The sequence below is a fragment of the Boleophthalmus pectinirostris genome, unplaced genomic scaffold (genome assembly GCF_026225935.1).
Source record: "Boleophthalmus pectinirostris isolate CB_2022bp ecotype Guang Dong unplaced genomic scaffold, ASM2622593v1 HiC_scaffold_11, whole genome shotgun sequence".
Classification (NCBI taxonomy): Eukaryota; Metazoa; Chordata; class Actinopteri; order Gobiiformes; family Gobiidae; genus Boleophthalmus; species Boleophthalmus pectinirostris.
This window is the reverse complement of record NW_026570994.1, coordinates 3,269,305-3,289,165: the sequence shown is the minus strand read 5'-3', so window position 1 is coordinate 3,289,165 and position 19,861 is coordinate 3,269,305. Positions and strand designations below refer to the sequence as shown.

The window sequence follows — 19,861 nt, the reverse complement described above, 5'->3', positions numbered from 1 at the left end:
GTTGTTGTTTTTTCTCTAAAAGGGAAGTGTGTCCAGGAACAGTTTGTCTATAACAGCAGGTGGAGACACCAGGTCCTCCAACTTGAGGTAGAAGATCCTCTGTAGACCCTGGAGGCACAGAGCTCTGAGCTGGGGCAACCCGTCCAGGAGCAGGCTCAGACCTCCATCCAGGCGAGGGGCAGTGCTCCTCAGACCTCCATCCAGGTGAGGGTCTGCGCTCCTCAGACCTCCATCCAGGTGAGGGTCTGCGCTCCTCAGACCTCCATCCAGGTGAGGGTCTGCGCTCCTCAGACCTCCATCCAGGTGAGGGTCAGTGTTCCTCTGATTTCCATCCAGGCGAAGGTCAGCGCTCCTTAAACCTTCGTCCAGCCAATTCTCACTGCTCCTCAGACCTCCGTCCAGGTGAGGGTCTGTTCTCCTCAGACCTCCATCCAGACAAGGGTCTGCGCTCCTCAAACCTCCCATCCAGCTGAAGGTCAGCGTTCCTCAGACCTCCATCCAGTCGAGGGTCGGTGCTCCTCAAACACTGGAGCACGCGGCTCTGGAGACGCTGCAGCTTCTGGGGTTCCTTGAGGCCTCCTCTCTCTGCACACGCAAAACAAGACAGACAGGTTAGAAATTATACGGACCACACTGAAAATCTATTATTATTTATTCCGTACGCAATTGTCATTTTAGTACGGGATCGCAACCAGTGATGGGAAGAAAACTTACATACTGAAAATGTACTGTATATAGTAACAGAATACAGAATATCTGCATTAAAATGTATTTTGTAATGTATTATAATTAGGGATATAAAAATCTCACAATAATATCGTGGGCTGTCACAATATATCGAATCACAAGTTCCTTTGCTTAAATGCAGATTTTATAGAAGCAACAGCTTATAAACATCAGGAACTACATATCCCATGATTCATTTCAGTGCAGAAAACATGAAGAAATATGTTTTTTACTTGAATTCTTGGGATTATGACAAAAATAATTCACACCAAAATCTTGTCAAAGTATTTTAAAAGCAAAAAAGTGTCCCATTTACAATTCTATATCACAATAAATATTGTACAGAGATGCATATCATGATATTATCATACCTAGAGATTTGGATATCATTACATCCCTAATGCATGGGCCAATCAGAGTACAGTATTTGTTTGTAGTTTTTAATTTTGTATACAAATATATTATTATGAAGCTAGAAAATAGAACGTTTTCCAGAGAAAGAGAAAAGCAAACAGAGATTCCTTCCTTCTGAAAATTCTAAATTCTAGCTTTTCTTGTATAAAGCCTTTAAAATCATCAACATTTAGATCTGATGTCAGTTAATTATTGAAAATATATTATGATCTGTTTCACTTTGCCTCTAGTTGCCTCCTTTCCAGACTTTTACACATTCTCCTGCACTGCAAAAAACAATATCTATATAAGTTCAAATTACTTAAACATTTGACTTTAATTGAGTTGATTCAACTTGAAAAGTAAAATGATCTACTAATGGAATAAGTGTGATTTTTTTTTTTTTTTAATTCAGGCAACATTCAATTTTATTTATTTATTTTAAGTGCAAAAAGTTGTTGTTTTTCTTATCTTAAGTGCGGCAAGATGTATTTTCTTATTTTAAGTACAAAAAGTCTTGTTCCACTGGTAGATCATTTTACTTGTCAAGTGAAATTGACTCAAATCCTGATAAAACTTTCTTAATTCAGGTCATCTTAACTGGGCTAGATTTTAGTTTTTGCATTGTCACAGAGAATTTTAAAGGGCCTATTGATACTCTGCATTGACATCATGTGGGAAAGGGGTGGGTGTGGTTGGTCTGCATGAATGTCTATGGCAGAATGTACAGCAGTTACTATGGTGACACAATACAATACATATAAATCTTAAAACTCAAGAAGAAATACGGTGGAAAGCCTGTGATCAATGAGTTTCAACAAAAACTACGACCTAACAGATGCTCAGACAGACCAGTGCCTCCAGTTAGCATCACAAACGTTCATAACACCGGCTGCAAAGTATGAATAGCTCTGGACACTGTTGGTGGTAAAGGTTTGTGTCACCGGTGAGCAGGGCGAGGGCGCAGAGGCAGCAGAAGGTGGGCGTGTCCAGCTCCATGGCGCGCAGGCTGAAGGAAAACTCCAGCAGAGCGTGGATCCACAGACCGAAGCCTCGCTCACACTGAGACACCGACAGCACGGAGCCGTCGCAGAAGAAGAGCCGGCCCTCCTCTGGACTCGACCTAACCAGGAAAAAGATGAGCAAGGTGAGCATGTTTTCAACTTATAAGCAACAGTTTGAGGACCTGAAAAGATGGAATATTTTGGGAGAAACGTTTCTCAGGTTGCGAAACTTGTGATGTCATGAACTTTTACAAGCCATACCGGCTTGTAAAAGCCTGATCCCGTTAGATCTCAGAAGCTAAGAAAGGCCGGGCCTGGTTAGTACTTGGATGCGAGACACTGGGAAAATCAGGTGCCACAGGGGGTGCCAGTGGGAATAACTGTCGTTGTGTCCTTAGGCAAGACACTTCACCCACATCGCCTAGTATGAAAGTGGTGTGTGAGTGATGGTGGTGGTCAGAGGGACCGATGGCACCAATTGGCATGGCAGCCGCACTTCTGTCAGTCTGCCCCAGGGCACCTGTGGCTACAACAGTATCTTACCATCAGCAGGTATAGAAGTGAATGAATAATACTGAATAATGATCTGTAAAGTGTTTTTGTGACAAAAATGTCTGTGAAAAGCGCTATATAAATAAAGACTGACTTACTTATGAAGTTAACAGGTACCTTACCATTTGTTCAGTAGAGATTGGATATTCCAGGACTGAAATCATCCAAATGATTCTAGTGGAGGTGTATGGAGTTAAAAACACAGTGGAATACTAAATATGTTTTGTTGTTTGGTTTGTGTGTTAAACATGTTTGTGATGAAGAAACAAAATTACAATATAGACCAGAAAATAGCATAATACGGTTCTTTAACAATGTCTTAATCTCGTGTTCTCACTGTTGCATGTGTGTAGTAAAATACATGGATTGGTGACTGACAGGATCTCTGTTTCGTCTCATACCTGTAGGCCAAGTGCAGCACAAACAGCTCCAGGAAGGCGGAGTAAAACAGGAGGTCTTGGTCCTGTTTGGGAAAAGAGGAAAAGCCTGGGATCTTCAGGGCCCATCTGTGCAGGACGTCCATGGAGCGGGTCAGGAGGCCGTAGAAGAGCCGCACGTGAGCCGAGTCATCCGCTGCCTCTGGGACACTCTCGTCACACTGTCAGGGAGCAGAGGAGTATGACGATGAAGACAAATACATTTTACACTTCTAAAAGGTATTAACTGCTAATAATGACCAATAATAATAATAACTGCTTGACCCGTCACTCTCATTCACTCTCATGGATCAGCCCATCAATTGTTTTAGCTTTTCTGTTAGGAAAAAGATTATCTCACAACTAATTCTTCCCCTTTTAGATTACTGTGATTATTTATCAGTATACTACAACTTCTGTCCTCCCACCACTCAACGTTTTCTAGAACAGTCTGTGCAGATTCATTCTCCGTTGTCCCTTCAGAACTCACCACTGTACGATGTATCACCAACTGTCCTGCTCACTCTGTTCTCCTGACATCAACTTCACTGTTATTATTTATCTTTAAATGTATTAATCTCAGTTCTCATGAAGCTCTTAAACAGTATTTAATTCCATTCAGACCCTCTTACAGTTTACGTCACGCAGATGAGATATTTTTTGTCGTCCCAAGAGTCAAAAACAGGAAAACTCATTTAAATATAAAGCTTTTGATTGAAATAATCTTCCCTCAGCGATTCGTGGATTCTGTCCCTTCGTATAAAAATGCTCTTGTTCAATATTTACAGAACCCATGTCATTGTTTTTGATCATTTTGTTGAATTTTTGTTGTGATTATTTTTGGACTCTGTTTTGTTTTTTTTGCTTTTTGTTTTTTTTCCCTCAAACTTGTTTTATTATATGTCAAACAGTCAAGAGTGAGCGTGTGTGTGTGTGGTTGTGTTGATTTTTTTTTTCATATTTATTTATCCTATTGTCTGCTCTACTGTATCTGTCTTTCATTGTTGTGAGGACCCCGTCGAAAATGAGATGGCAAGAAATCTCAAGGGGCTTATCCTCCAAATAAATAAATTCTAATTCATCTACATTTCCACTTAAACCTGTTTGAACGTGTCACCTCCTCGTCTTTGGTCTGGCCGTACCTGTGGAGCGTTGGAGCTGCTGGCCTGGGCGCTGGTCTCCTGGTGGGCTTGGATCAGGGAGCGGAGCAGGGAGCTGGAGGCCTGGACCGGAACGTGTTTGGAGGGAAGACGTCCCCTCCGGCCCTTCAGCCCGTCTCTCCGGACCACTGCACACAAGCACCGGGTTACCATGGAGACAGTCGAATCAAACGTTAGAGCTCTAAAGTTCAAGTGTGTGACATGTTCTCTATTTGGTGGTGAGTGTGTGTAGTAAATAATTATCATACGCTACCAGGCAAAAGTTTGGATACATCCTCTCAATGTTACACACACAAAAGACATTAAATATGTGATGTATATGTGTAAGATATAGAGACTTCTGTAATATGTATGTAACAACTAAATATTGATTTATATTGTAACTTTTTAATAAAATTGTACATAGAGAGGTTTTCAGACACCATACTTTTCCTCCTACTTGAGTAATATCTTGTACAGTGTCAGTAAGTCCGTGGGTAAATCTATTAGTGACAAATGATGTGAACCATTTTTGTTTCTTGTACCACAAAAACAAAACAAAATAACTTTATGTTTTGTCTTTACAGTTATTATTGCATTAACATAGAAAAATTACTTTATAAATTGCATGTTACACCAACAACCCCTTTACTCTTATTTAAGTAGCAGTTTTAGGAGACATGGGAAAACTTAGTTCTTTCTGATTTGATAATTATATGTTTTTGTTAATAATAACATCAGGGCGACTGAATAGAGAATCTTTTACATGTCAATTACAGCAGCATTTTGGAAACTTGTGTTTTTATACATTTTGCAAGAAAAAAAATGTATTTAAATATGTCGTAATTTGCAATTCATCTTATTCTATTCTATTCCATATCATCCTATTTATTACAATAGTAGATTGTCTCCAGTCTATTTTGATCATTTATGATTAGACTAGAACATTCAGTCGTAGAGAGATAAAGTTCTAAATAAACAAACAAATAAACTTGTGACAATCTTTGGAGTATTTATGTACGTCACCAGCAGAGGGCGTGCGCTCACCGTCCTTGACCATGCCCACGTCCAGGCACTTCTGGAAGCGGCAGTACTGGCAGCGGTTGCGCCGGCGTTTGTCCACGGGGCAGCTCCGGGACGCCAGACACACGTACTTGGCATTCTTCTGCACCGTGCGCTGCACACAACAGACAGCCGTGTTCATCATGAGGAGGGCGCACAGGCTCTATCATCTCAGCCTGTGCCAAATCCACCAGGGTGGTCCCCTGGCGCACTGGCACCAGGTGGACGAAAATAAATGGTAGTGAAGCCCAAATGGATCAGGACGCATGACGCATGCCTGTTCCAAGACACTTTCAGACATGTGAGGGACAAACCTGTGAGGGACAAACCTTGAAGAAGCCCTTGCAGCCCTCGCACGTGCGCACGCCGTAGTGCTGGCACGCCGCGCTGTCTCCGCACACCGCGCACAGGGCGTCTCCACGAAGCGCGTGAGGAAAGCCCACTGTCACGCGCAGCTTTGGCTCCGGGGGAGGGTGGCACGGAGCCGGTCTCTGGCCGCTGTGCTGTTGGACGGACCACAGCGAGAGTCTGGGGAGACTGTGCGTCCTGTTGAGGTCTGACTGAAGGCACTGGCAGCCCGTGTCCTCCCACGGGACGCTCTCGGAGGTGCTAAGCACTGCGCGTGGACACGGGGGACAACAGGAGGACAGCAGCTCCTCCGCTGGGGACATGTCTGTCTCCTCGGCCTTTACGCACGGCTCCTCGGCCGGGATGTGCATGTGGAACATACAGCGCAGCGGTGACGCGGGCCCCGGGGAGCCGCTGAGCGCTGGGGCCGCAGACAGCAGCTCACTGTTGGTCAGGTCCATACTGAACTTAACAAACTCCGGAGTGAGAAAGTCTGGACACCTGGAGTCCCCCAGCGCGCCACTGGAGGAGAGGTGCGTGCGCAGGCACGGCATGGCTGCCCAGACTGTCGCCAGATCCTCCTCTACCCAAACTTCAACTTTTCTATCGCATCTGCAACAAAACAGACCAACAACGAGTCTGAGATGATCGTGAAGAAACAAACACCCAGTCCTTTATATTAGTGCTATTTGTGTTTTTGACTTCCTCCCATCTAGAGGCTGTTACACTGGCAGCATTTTGAGCCCAACACGACTGCACACTTTCATCTCCTTTTGTTCCACGTCTTTTAATGCGCTCTGCGCGCGCGTTCTCCCTCTTGCTTTAAGTGAAGCAGCAAAACAATAAATAAAATAGGAACGGATTAAATGTAGACTAAACAAAGAAACAGAGAAGACAGTGGTATTCAATTGTTAGTAAAGTAAGTAAAACTGTAAATTACTCCCTAAAACAATACACAAAGTACGCGAATCAATCAATAAAAATAGACTCATAAGGACTAGACTCACACTTCATTGTGGTCTTGGGCTCATAGCACAACAGACCTCTGAATATACATTAATTATGTATTAAACGTGTCATACCTGAGAGTCCGTGTGGAGCAGATCCGTGGAGCAGGAGAAAGCCCGTGCACCTGTGCGTGTGTCCCGCTGTAAACAGTGTGCTGATAGTGTCCACCACGGTGCGCTCCTGTGCCAAAGAGCTTTACGCACAGTGACGGCAGAGAGGAGGAGCTGGAATAGGCAGTCCTGGAGAGGCAGTCCGCTCTCGTGTGATAAGGTGAGCCAAACAGTAGCATGTGTGTTATCCTCTGTGGTCCAGGTAAGTTCATAGTGTCCATGTGTGTATACTAGTATATGTGCTCTTCTACTTGTTCTGATACAGATCAACATCATTCTAAAACTATTCAGCTGTTCAGTTCATTTCTGACATACAGCCTGTAACTTTCTTTTCTTTATACTTCTAAACATTCTCCATGGAGATAGACAAGTTTTGAGTCATACTGTGGAAGATTACAGCCAAAGGAATAACATTCCAATTCCCAGTAAGGACTCATGTTTTTTCTAATATTTTCAGACCAATAAACACAATTTTTTGTCTAAAATATGTACTATAAGAATTCCTCCTTTACTCTCATGTTTTTCTCCCATATAGAGTAATGCAGCCTTCAAACCAGGGAGGGCAGATGAGGGTTTTAAAATATGGGCTCAGAGGGGTAAAATTAATATCAGCAATATGTTAATGGTGAAGCACTGATGTTTAATCAAAGTTGTCTGAAATTTTGTAACATTTTGAAAAAAAATTTTAAGTTCCTACACTTTATGTCATCAAAGCTTAAAAATATTTTCTGTGAACCTCCTTCATCTAGTATAGAGGATAGTGTCTCCTCAAGTTTAAATAGAAGGAAGCAGATGTCATGAGGGTTTCATCCTGCTCCTCCTACCCCTCCTTTCCCTGCTTCCTCTTCCCTTCTCTCTTTACCTTGTTTGGCGTTTCCTAGGCGGGTCCCCAATTACACCTGCTGAGCTCCCGATCCTCATCAAGCAATTATCTCCTGCCATAAAAGACCTGCTCTCCAGTGCCAGATCATTCCGTCATTCTGTGGTGAACTACTCAGGCTTTTTGTTTGTTTTTTGAGAATTCTGAAGATTTTTTGATACTTACCAGTTTCTTTTCGTCCTATCACCAGCACCCCTCCCCCCCCCAGCCTCATCCCGTTGCCACCTGTTTCCGTAAGCCTCTGGTCAACCTCCATCATCACGTACCTCCCATTTGCAGCCAATCTGGACCTGTCCTGTCTCCCCTGGACCTATCGCCCCTCCAAGATTATTTTTGTTAATGAAATACCTTTTTTCTTTCTGCATATTTGGGTCCGACCAGAAATTCCTAACAATGTCGCTATTTTATGAAACTTTAATGTCACGTGATAAAGGACAGGTTGGAAGCATGGACTATAGACACTCAAGAGAAAACTGAAGCTGCTGATTGGGGAAAAGCTCATCTTAAACCCCTAAAACAAACCATAATACTACAGTGCAGTTGTTACAGTATAAATGGTTAATGACATCAATGGGCTCTTGACATTCCAGATACAGTATTTGTAATAAATGTGCAAATGATAAGAGCACTTTGTTTCCATTGTTTATGGGATTGCTGGAAAGTTCAGAGCTACTAGAAATCTGTGATTCATACCATATCCTCTAGAGCTGGTGTAGAGTTTCCACATTGGGCGACGCTGTGTATTTTGGGTTTGTATCCCAAAGATTTTGTTATTAATAAAAAACAAGCCACACTGGTGGATCTTGGTCTCCTGCAGACCAGTAGAACTATCGCCTTATTTTGGAAAAATGTGGACTCGCCTCCTATAAAAGTTTAGATGATCTTTTTCCGTCTTGCACTGCATTGGAAAGACTTACATTTATTTTGAGAGGAAAAGCTTTGAGGACATCTGGAGACCCTTAGTAGACTTTTTGAAAAATAAGTAATGTTTTTATAGTGACTTGTACAATATTGGATGTTAAATGAATATTTACAAGTTTGCACCTCATTATCATCAGTGATCAGTTTCTGTGTGCGATTAATGTTGTTATTTTTTATGTTTGTGTGTGTTTGTTTTTGTTTCAATGTGTTTTATGAATACTTTAATATGAAAAATTTTAATAAATACAAAGAATTCCTCCTAACAGAATGACTCAAGCTTTAGTCCCAGCACATGGAGACAGTTGAGTCAAAGATCGTTCACACTACTGCACAGTGAACATGACGCTGCAATATGAGCTGCTGCCTTCAGGGGGCGTTATCAGCACCACAACCAGAACCATTTACATTCTCCTTTGCTCCAACAGCTGTTGTTTTGCCTAACAAATCCAGACTGTCTTGCATTTTTTGACCTTGCCGGCACACATTATAGAGTATTTTTATTATTATTATTATAGCGTAATTTATTATTAATGTGGAGTGTGTACTTGTCACTTTATCTACACACACTTTAATGTTATATCATGTTCTGTGTTGTATTAGTGTAGACCGCTGACTGTTGTCCTGAGCTTGTGTGTCTAATAATAGAACTGTGAGCCAAAGACACATGTGCATTCTGAACTTGAACATGATGACTGCTGTGGCAAAGTTTAATTTTTTAAGTGTTTCATGTGAAAAAAAAGAGTATTTCTTGGGGACTGCAACTGATATCACTGATGTTTCCTGAGTTGTGACTGCCTTAAAACATTATTTATGGTATTCTAAGAGACCTGCAGCTCATTATCAAATAAGTTATGCAAACTGTGACCTATATGTAGCCCAAATGTGAACTTTGTTGTTAGTTAGTGATCCATATATCAGATACAGTTTTTAAAGGTCCCATATTATGAAAAATTGACTTCTGTGAGTTTTAAGACATGTTAGATTGTTGTTACCTCCTCAAAAATAAACCTGGAGTTGTGTGTTTTTGTTTTTGTTTTGTTTTTTCCCACGTTTGAGTAACTCTTTATTAATGCATTGCCAAAGCTCAAAATGCTCTGTTCCTTGTTCCACCTTGTGATGTCATTTAGTGTTGGTTTCAGGTCAGCAGCTACCTTTCATCTTTAGTTCAGTAGAGATTTCAGGGCTGAAATCATCCAAATGATTCTAGTGAAGGTGTCTGCCATTTAAAAACACAGTGGAGTAATTCCTGTATTACCACATGACATCACAAGGTGGAACAGAGTGTTTTCTGTTTGAGAGAAGAACTGAGCCTAAATATGCAGGGTTTGTGTATCAAACGTGTGAATGAAATAAAACACAACTCCAGGTTGCCGATTTTTCACTTGTGCAACTGGTTTTGGGATCATCAGGCTGACTTTTGGCTTCATCGTGTGTTGTGCTTCGTGTAGTAAACATTAATACCTCACGTCCTGCTCCTGATCGGTAATTGTAGATCGCAAGAAAATCAAAGCCTGTTTGAAATCCAGTCACCTCTCATGAGGGTTTCACACTGCTGAAGTCGTTCCACAAGATGTGAACTTTTAAACCCTGTGATTTGGACTGCCAATAGTAAAGAGACGCATAAATTGTCATTTGTTTAGGTAAAATACAGAAAAGCTGCTTAAAAATGACCAAAACACAAAGAAAATGTGACATGAATGGCCCGAGTGCACAATTCTCCTCAATTACACACTCGTTTCACAATTTTATTATTACCAAACACTCCAGACTGGGGGTGTCCCAATTTCTTATTTTGAAAATCTCCAAGTATGTTTTTGATCAGAAAAGAACATTAAAACATATCAGAAAACAACAAAATATGAGCCCATGGTACTCTGACACATACGAGAATATGTAACAGCAAGATGCTCAGTTATGCAAGTACTAGTACATGATTCATGTCTCTCTGTGACATGTTAGTGCCATTTGAACCATCTCACACTCTGAGGACTTCAAGGACCGACCTCCCGCTGGTGCCCTATTTATTTAAACAACTCCAGGTATGTTTTTGAGGAGGTAACAACATTATAACACAGATCAGAAAACTGTGAAATATGGGCCCTTTAACTTCTGGCCAGTCAAACATAAAGGACAGTTGACTAAAAGTGTCATGCTATGTTCATTATAACGAACAGTTGGGACAGCACATGCACACGTGTTTAGAATGGCAAGGAATCTATTTACTGCAACAACTGGGCTAATAATACCAGGGGGTTACAAAAGTCTGTGAAAGGCTTCCTCTGTTCACTGGGCTCCTGAACAACAACCCAGAGCTGGTAGAGTAGCCAAAAACTGTACTCAAGTAATAGTAGCGTTACTTTAAAATACAATTTCTCAATTACAAGTGCAAAGTAGTGGTCCAAGAAATGACAATGACAAGAAGAGTGAAAAAGTATTTGAGAAAACTCTTAGTCAAGAAAGAGTAACTTAAAGAGTAACTGACAGGTCATTTATATTTGAACTTATCTGAATAATTGAAATAATGTGAACATGAAATAATGCACAAAATGTGACTGGAAATTAAATCATATCTGACAGAGGAGTAAAAGTATGTTGCTAGAAAAGTGGGACATACTCTGAAAAGTACAATTTCTTAAAAAAATTACTCAAATAAATGTATATGAGTAGGAATATAAAGGAGTACTACCCACCTCTGCAAATACAGATACCTAATATTTGTACTTAAGTACTTTTTGCCACTTTGCTACTTCGCAAACAACTTCTTAACAGACTTGATTGACAGTAGCAGTGTTTAATTTGAATTTGAATTTGAATTTACAGTGGATGTGATTGACAGCAGTGGGGTGATTATTTTTATTTTGTATTTTTATTTAGTTTAATTTAATTTTAATTTACAGTGGATGTGATTGACATTTTTATTTTTATTTTTTATTATTATTTATTTTATTTTATTTTTTTATTTTTTTATTTGTTTTGAATTTACAGTGGATGTGATTGACAGCAGTTGATTATTTTATTATTATTTATTTAATTTTATTTTTGTGTTGTGATTGACAGCAGTTTGATTATTTTTATTTATTTTTTTTGTTTATTTTGATTTTATTTTATTTTATTTTATTTTTAATTTTGTGATTTTTACAGTTTCAGTGATTGATTGATTTTGATTATTTTTATTTTTATTTTTTTTTTGTATTTGTATTTTGTTTACTTTAATTTTAATTTTAATTTACAGTGGATGTGATTGACAGCAACAAAGAGATTTTTTTTATTTTTATTTTGTATTTTTATTTTGTATTTGTATTTGTATTTTGTTTATTTTACTTTAATTTTAATTTTAATTTACAGTGGATGTGATTGACAGCAACAAAGAGATTGTTTTTTATTTTTATTTTGGATTTTTATTTTGTATTTGTATTTATATTTTGTTTACTTTAATTTTAATTTTAATTTATAGTGGACGTGATTGACAGCAGCGGGGTGATTTATTTTTATTTTTATTTTTATTTTTTTTGCAGTGGGTGGGGGCGGGACAATCCCCCCTCGCTCTGCGGATTACTCCAACAACCCTTGACCCCGCCTTACTACGCCTTCCCGCGAATCCGATTGGTTCCTCTCCCCGGCATACTCCCATCCCATTGGCTCTTCGCCCCGTCACTCGGAGTTTCCCCCGTTTCCTGGTTTTGGCCGCGGTCCTCCTGGCTCTGACTGTCAAAGTGAGGAAGAACCCCAGATGCCCCTACGCCCCGCATCCCTCTCACCCCTCGAACACAAACCCGGTAAGAATACGTCTGCGATTACTCGTTAAGATTTACGTAAAAGACACGATCATTCTCCAAACATCCGTGTCTCCACATCTCATAGCGAAGGACACTTCAGGTTAGGGCGCATTGGAAACACTTGACTCCTTTGCATTTTTGCGTGCCCCAACTGTAAACACTTTGGGGAAGGTATTTTCGGTTGCTCCTACACGTACACGACACGCGTTATGTTGTTGATCAGTGAGAGAGAGGGGCTTTAACGTGTAGGGGTGTGGATGCCATCTCGAGATTCCGAGTCTTGACACAGTTTAGTTTGGTAAATTTGTGCGTAATTTCTATTCGAGCAAACCAGAAAAAAAAAAAAAAAAAAAAAAAAAAAACAAGTACACGTTTATGGACTGTGGTAGTAGAAGTAGAAGTAACCACGTGTGAGGAGTGATGGTAATAAGGTCTTGTGCTGACTCACAGTGACAGCAGCGGGTTGTGGTGTGGGTGGGCATCCGGAGTAGTTTAGGGGCCCCCGAATGTTTAGTCTGGCTCTCCTCTCATCATTAGTCAGATTTCAGAAGTAAACTTTTCAAGATATTTTCCAGGTTGGTCATTTCACTTACAGTACTTACAGAAGTGGGTAGTACTCACTTGCATTTACTTTAGAAATTGTACTTTTAGAGTACTTCTAGCAGTATACTTTTACCCCTTCTTGGATGATACTTTCATTAACGTAACCGTACTCCTACTTGAGTAAAAGTTGTGGTTCCTCTTCCCACTGTGAGAAAGTTTAGTGATAAATATGAAATGATTTGAACATTTGTGTTTCTTTCTCCGCTCCTTTAGATCTGATTCATTTTGTCTCATTTTTTGTGTCTTTGAAAATACCAGATTTTGTAAGTTATTTATCGTTTACATTCACTTCAACTTATAATTCCAATATTTCTCTTTAAGTTCCTCTTACTAACTTAATTTCGTAATTTCTTGGAACACTATTTTGTGTATTTTGTGTGAAGTATTGTTACTCATACTTAAGTACAATCTTTGGCTACTCTACCACCTCTACTTGTACTTTACTGAGGGTTTATTTATTTATTTATTTTTTTTATATTGAGTCTGACATTACTTTGTGTAAATCTACAAAGTGAAATGTGTTGTGTTTTATTCTATTCGCTACTAGAGGTAGTAGAGTAGCCAAAAAGTGTATTCAAGTTACTTCAAAGTACAAAGTAGTGGTCCTCAAGAGAAAAAAAAAAAGTATATGGGAAAACTACTACTCAAGTGAGAGTAACTTAAGGAGTAGCTGTTGGGACATTTGTCTCCAGCAGATTTATTCATAGTGGGAAGAGTAATCGAAACTTTACTCCAGTATTTTTTTTTAAATAAAAATATGACTCAAGTAAGAGTACTATCACTCAAACACAACGGACTCCAGGCACTCCAAAACAGTAGAAAAAGTTAACACATCGCACGAGGAAAACTATAATTAAAAGGCCTTTATTTGAATGGCCAAAGGCAACATGTTTCGACCTTAACTGGTCTTCATCAGGGCTTAAATGATTCGATTATTCGATAATTCGATTAAGCCCTGATGAAGACCAGTTAAGGTCGAAACATGTTGGCTTTGGCCATTCAAATAAAGGCCTTTTAACTACATTTTTCCTCGTGCGATGTGTTAACTTTTTCTACTGTTTTGGAGTGCCTGGAGTCCGTTGTGTTTGAGTTTTGATCCTTTTTTTCCAAGAGCACCCTCTACTTGCTCCTACTGATTGGAACACCTGTAGCAAACAGCCACATTTTTGTTCTTTCTGCAAAGAGACCTATCACTATTCTGCTAGTAAAGTATTCTGAAGAGTGTCATTTGTTTAAAAAGTTACTGAGTGAATGTAACAGAGTAAATGTAACAGAGTACTACCCTCCTCTGGTGAAGTCGATCTTGGTGCTGTCAGTGTGGTCCATTTTGGGACTCCCTCAGCGAGACTCTGGCCTCTGTTTATTTCACTGTATTCACTGGACGTGTTACGACAAGGGAAATCCTCTTCTGCTCCACTAGGTGTGACTACACAGCTGTAAACGTCCACAAAGTACTAATTACACTTTAATGGTAATACCTGCTGGTGGATTATTAACCTATTGTCAGAGCTTATTAATAAATGACCCATGAGACTATACAAGGTGCGATATTGGATCCTCTAGAATAAAAAGATGTTGACATAAATTAATCCATAGAAATATTTAGTTCACAAATGTTTGTGCACTTATGTCACATCATATATTTTTATTGTGCATTGTTTATTGAGTACAATATCCAGCCAGTTGTTTTTGTGATTATTGTACTTATATTGGACTCTAACGCACCAATCAATCAGCCAGTCAAGGCAATAATAACGTGATCAGCCATGTGGGAAACTAAATATTACCTCAAATGTCAACAAAACTCCACTGAGCCTATATAATTTTTCCCTCAAACAATAAAATAGTTTGCATGACTATATCAGAGTCCATGTGATCAGTAATAGCTGTGATTTCTGATGAACGTATCAGTGATCGGCCTCTAAAATCCTGATCAGAGCAGCACCTCTTTATATAAGAGACGTTTATTGTCCCCAAGAAGAAACTTTGTCTGCTGCAGTGCTGCACCAAACTGCAAATCAAAATGGAAAATGTACCAAGAGAGTTCTGCAGAAGGGACGTTGCTCTAGAGGCGTTTTGACCTTGTGAGATCTAGAGGCATGAAATCTTGTCCCATCCCCGGTATTGTCTTTAGTACAAATGAGTCAAGCAATGGAAATTTCACTTCATTTGACTGATCCATGATTTTTTTGGAATCAGTGACAAGTGCTTACAATGAAAACCTGCAGATTATGTGATATATTTATTTAATTGAACGTTCTGTAAGATGGACATATCATGGCAACTGAAAGCAGAACATACATGCTGATTACATAGAGACTCTCACAATTTCTACTTGTTATACGTCAGACTGTAAATGACACGTTAGGTCAGTTCATATTTTCACTGTGATACTTGGGAAACACAGTTCATCATCACTAGTTATCATTTTATTACAGTCCTGTTGTTGTTGTAATAATGTAAAGTACAGAACAGTTTCAGTGGCCTGTTGAGTTCCAGAGGATGCCACCTAGTTCCTCAGTTCAATTTCATTTGTCTCCAGCGACTAGTTGAGGAATCAGAATACACTAGGCGGTTCGCAAAAATCCCGGAAGTGCGAGTTCGGGCACCAGACAATCAGCGAAGAGTTATATATTCTGTGTTGTGAACGATTCCCGAGATCGAGGATTTAAAGCCGGAACAAAGAGAATGTTTAGTGAATTTTATCAAGGGGAAAGACGTTATTGTCCTTAATTTGGAAAAAGCTTAGTATACCAGTTAGCCCCATCACAACCAAACAGCAGTGATTGTTTAAATGAAAGAAAGTATCCTCCTAATGTTAAGTGAATGAAGCCTAATGCTACTAGGTCACAGTTTCTATGTGAAACCGGCTGATTAATCAAGCTATGCAACTTTTTTCACCAAAAATAGATTAAATTATAAGCATGTATTTTCATTATGGATGTTTTTAGTACTGAAAAAACATGTGTCCTCAATGTGTGGGGCTTGCATCTCCACAAGCCTGTCTCGTATTTGGCTCGTTTAACTTTTTATTTCCTTTAAATCATTCAGTTGACTTTTCACCTCCAGAAAGTTCCATATTATTACTTTAAAACAGTAAGTATTTCTTGATTGAAGAATTGGTTTTCATATATTTTGACGTGTCATAAAAACTCCCAATAAAAAAAATAATAATAGAATTTCCAGTTCCAGTGACCTTCTTGTGGTGACCATTAGCTCTTAGCTTAGCCTTAGCTGTACGTGTGTGTGAGTGAGTGGAGCAGGTGTGAGCCTAACCCGTGTCTGGTGTCCCCTCAGGAGCATGGCCTTCAGGAGGGCCCTCAGGCGTACGGCCCTGCTCGGAGGAGGGGCAGTGGTCACAGCCTTCGGCCTCTCTCAGCTACTCGAGTACAGGAAGAAGCAGGTAAGGTCAGCTCCAGTTTGGACGGGAATCACACACGACGCACTAGTCCCACCAGTACCATGCTTTTCATACTTTGCAGCTGATGCCATGGACATTCCCTTTGGGTGTGAAGCTAACTGGAAGCACTACTCTGTCTGAAACTTTGTTACTCAAGTTAGACTTTAATCTGAGCTTTATTTTTACCACAGTGTTTGCCACGTTTACATTATGTTTTTTTTTTTTATTCTGAATGAATTGTTCTGTTGTTAAAATATTCTCTTTTGAGTTTACATGGAAATAATAATTCCGAATTGAGGTTTACATGGAAAACACGTTAAATCACCTTTATTTAATTCCTCTCAGTGTCTGGGGGTGCGGAAGGTTCTGATTGGACAGAGACACCAACGTATTTACGTCGATCGGAAGAAAACACACACTTCAGCTGCTACTGGCCTTTTTGTCATCTCGGTTTGTCGTTACGCCACGGACACAAACACGGTCAAAACTTTTTTTCCGATGATAATTTTGCAGCAGCTGGAGAATTCTCTCATCAGGCTTTATGTCTGTCAGCTGAGGAGGAGAAGGGAGGTGTGTCAGAGAAGGAGGAAGAAGACAAACTGAGTGTGAGGCTGCTCTACCTCAGCCCACTCCCACATCCCACTCACAAATCCAAAGAGACGTGGATGAAAGTCCGAAGCCAGGACTGGTGGAGCCGGATCGTCCGTATCGTCGCGTCAGAAGGGCGATCCAACGAACATGCGCTGAACGACTAGAATTATTTTTAAGATGAATAAACGTTTACATGATCCAGGAATAAATGAAAATTTGATCAAACCACCCACTTACTTTGGAATTAAGTTTAATTCTGAGTAATATTTTTCATTAGGAATTAAGTGTTTACATGGCAGAATTAATTTTTATTCAGAATTAAATTACTCTTAATCGGAATTAAAGCTCTCATGTAAACGTGGCAAATCTGACCTTAAAAAACTGACTTAGCTGGAACTACAACAGGTTCAACAAGTCAAGTGTTTATAATTTAGTTGGAGATGTGACATAAACAGAGGTAATTTCATAACTGTTCCCCAGCAACCATATTGTTAAGGGCCAGAATTAGTCTAAATTACACAACACTTACGATAAGACTAATGCAAATAAATGACATCACCACAAGATTAAGTCTATTATTTCAGTCCTGGTTTAACCCTGGTTCAGTTTAGGGTCTTTCAAAATACATTTAGTCATTTTACAGTGCATTATTCAATCACTCTAGGCCTATTCTTTGTGGTGGTAAAAGGTTTTAGCTGCCAGGCGGACCAGGAACTCCACACGTCATCAAGATTACTCCCATGGTTAATCAGTTCTTACTATTTGACTTCAATCCAAAAGTTGAAGTGTGTGAAACAGAAAGTACACATAACTGTTTCAAAATCAAGATTATTAATACATATCAAGACATATTCATTATAAAACTCAAGGCAACTTCAACAAGTGGTTTTAGTTGTAGTTAAAGCCCCAGGATGTAACATTTTTGTCAAAAAAAATGTCTAAAATTAAAGCATGTTTATTCATGATAGATGCACTGAAAAACATTGTAAAACATGTGTCCTCAATGTGGTTGGGCTTGCATCTCCACAAACCTGACTCTTATTTGGTCTGGGGGAGGGCCTTTGTCTGTTTGTTTCCATGGAAACATTGTCCCTCTGACTATAATATTCCACAATATCGCATAAAACGTATCTACCTCCATGGAGATGTTTCGAAGTATGGTTTTAATTTTCTATTTCCATGGAATCATGCAGGTGATGTGCCACCTTCAGAAAGTTACACACTGTACCTTTAAGTTCACCACTCAAGAGTTTCAACATGTATTTATGTGGTATATAAAAGGATTTGTTGTATGATTGTGTAAACTTGCAAACACATTTGGACCTTCATTGTTCTTCTATCCAGCTTAAATCAACATGATTTTGCTTTGAAAAAATATCATGATGCCAAATATTAGCGACATGTTCGATATTGGACTGATACTGAAAACCCTCCAATATCACTGTAGCCGATATTAGCACCGATATAAAAACATCCCCAGAATCATTACATACACTAACAAGTATGTAAATGATTGGGATGCACCGATCCAGCTTTTACAGTTCTGATACTGATTTTGATGCTATGGCTTTAAGTATCTGCTGATACCCGATATCAGCCGATACCAGTGCAAAGACTGAAAACAGCAATCCTAACCGTAACGCTAAGACAAAACTGCTCCAAAGGTGTAGCTGTTACTTATATCTAAAGTAAGCACAGAACCGGTTTGTAAAAGTTAAAGTTCAAATATTGTTTCTGGGTCGAGTACCAGTAAATACTCTTATTACGTCAGTCCATATGTCCAGCCAGGATATGGACTGAATTCATATCTGGAAGCAAATTTTTCAGTATCAACGCCCATATCCAATACCAGTGTCAGATTAATAAATTAAGAGTAAATGAATAATGCCGTGTTTGTGCAAAGGATGAGAGACTACATTATAACTACGGCTGGGCAAAAAATCGGATAAATCGATAACTGAATTACCGTAGAAGTTCAAATCGATTTGTTTGGAAGAAAATGTTTTTTCCCCCACTTTCTTATATTCGAAATGTTTTTGTGAGTCACAGGTTCACTTCGACTGCTCTGAAATCAGCTACGTCAAAGTAAATGTCATGAATACAATGTAGAAGTAACATCACATTATTCAGCAGCTTTTAACTTTCGTACTGTGTTTAAGCCGTTTCTATTTACAGATCACAACAAAAATGAACATTATAACCAAAAGGAGCTTACCTTTTACTGCTCTGCAACTTCACTGGAAACAATTACACATCATTTTGTTTTGACATTTATTTGAAGTTTGCAGAGCATTTCTAGAGAAGGGGGAAGAATTTGAAAATAGAATCAAAAGTTGAATTTATAATTTTTTTTTTAATCAACAATTTTAACAACTTTTTAACAACAATTTAGGGGAAATTGCACAGTCTATGGGTGCACTCAGACTAGGACTTTAGAACTGTGCCCAAGCATGAATAGCCCCTAAAGCGTGGTACGTTTGTCCAGTGTGAGCGCAATCGAACGGCACAGCACATCGCGATTGGAACTGGCTTGGTTGGAGGAGGTGGGCCAAAGCACGGCACAGGTGCTCATATATGCTCATACGCATGACCTGTCAGGTGCACTGATGTCACTCATACGATAAAAACAGTGAATAAATTCCGCTCTAAAACACAGTGAATCCGCCCTGACCTCCAATAACTGTGGACAGCGACAAACGTTTTGCAACCTCGTCTCCGGCTGTCCTCACTCCTTCGTGCTCTTATTATCTCCACAAACTCACTGAGGAGCGCGTCTTGCAGCAGGACTCATATCTGCCTCATAATTTAATAGATATTTCAATCCAATCCCCTTTATTTATATAGCACGTTATAAACATGAAGTGTGCATAAAGTGCTGCACAGACAAATTAATACAATAAAAGACAGTCAGTCATAATTAAAAACAATAAAT

The 19,861-nt window shown here is 39.5% G+C and overlaps 2 protein-coding genes across 2 annotated transcripts in view; one reads left to right on the top strand and one right to left on the bottom strand.

Annotated features, from left to right (window-relative positions):
- Nucleotides 1-15: 15 nt before the first annotated feature.
- On the bottom strand, nucleotides 16-7,897 carry LOC110162212 (nuclear receptor subfamily 4 group A member 2-like). Its single transcript, XM_055166660.1, has 9 exons — nucleotides 7,804-7,897; nucleotides 6,723-6,828; nucleotides 5,622-6,252; nucleotides 5,278-5,407; nucleotides 4,234-4,379; nucleotides 3,077-3,273; nucleotides 2,064-2,242; nucleotides 448-585; nucleotides 16-161 (listed from the first exon to the last, which is right to left on the bottom strand). Exons 1-9 carry the CDS (start codon nucleotides 7,895-7,897, stop codon nucleotides 16-18), a joined length of 1,767 nt encoding a protein of 588 aa, XP_055022635.1.
- Nucleotides 7,898-12,208: 4,311 nt separating this feature from the next.
- Nucleotides 12,209-19,861, top strand: part of gpd2 (glycerol-3-phosphate dehydrogenase 2 (mitochondrial)) — a 35,805-nt gene continuing 28,152 nt past the window's right edge. The window contains exons 1-2 of the mRNA XM_020927069.2: nucleotides 12,209-12,335; nucleotides 16,236-16,341. Coding sequence (XP_020782728.1) covers nucleotides 16,240-16,341 — 102 coding nt within the window. The 5' untranslated portion in view covers nucleotides 12,209-12,335; nucleotides 16,236-16,239. The remainder of the gene's footprint in view (nucleotides 12,336-16,235; nucleotides 16,342-19,861) is intronic.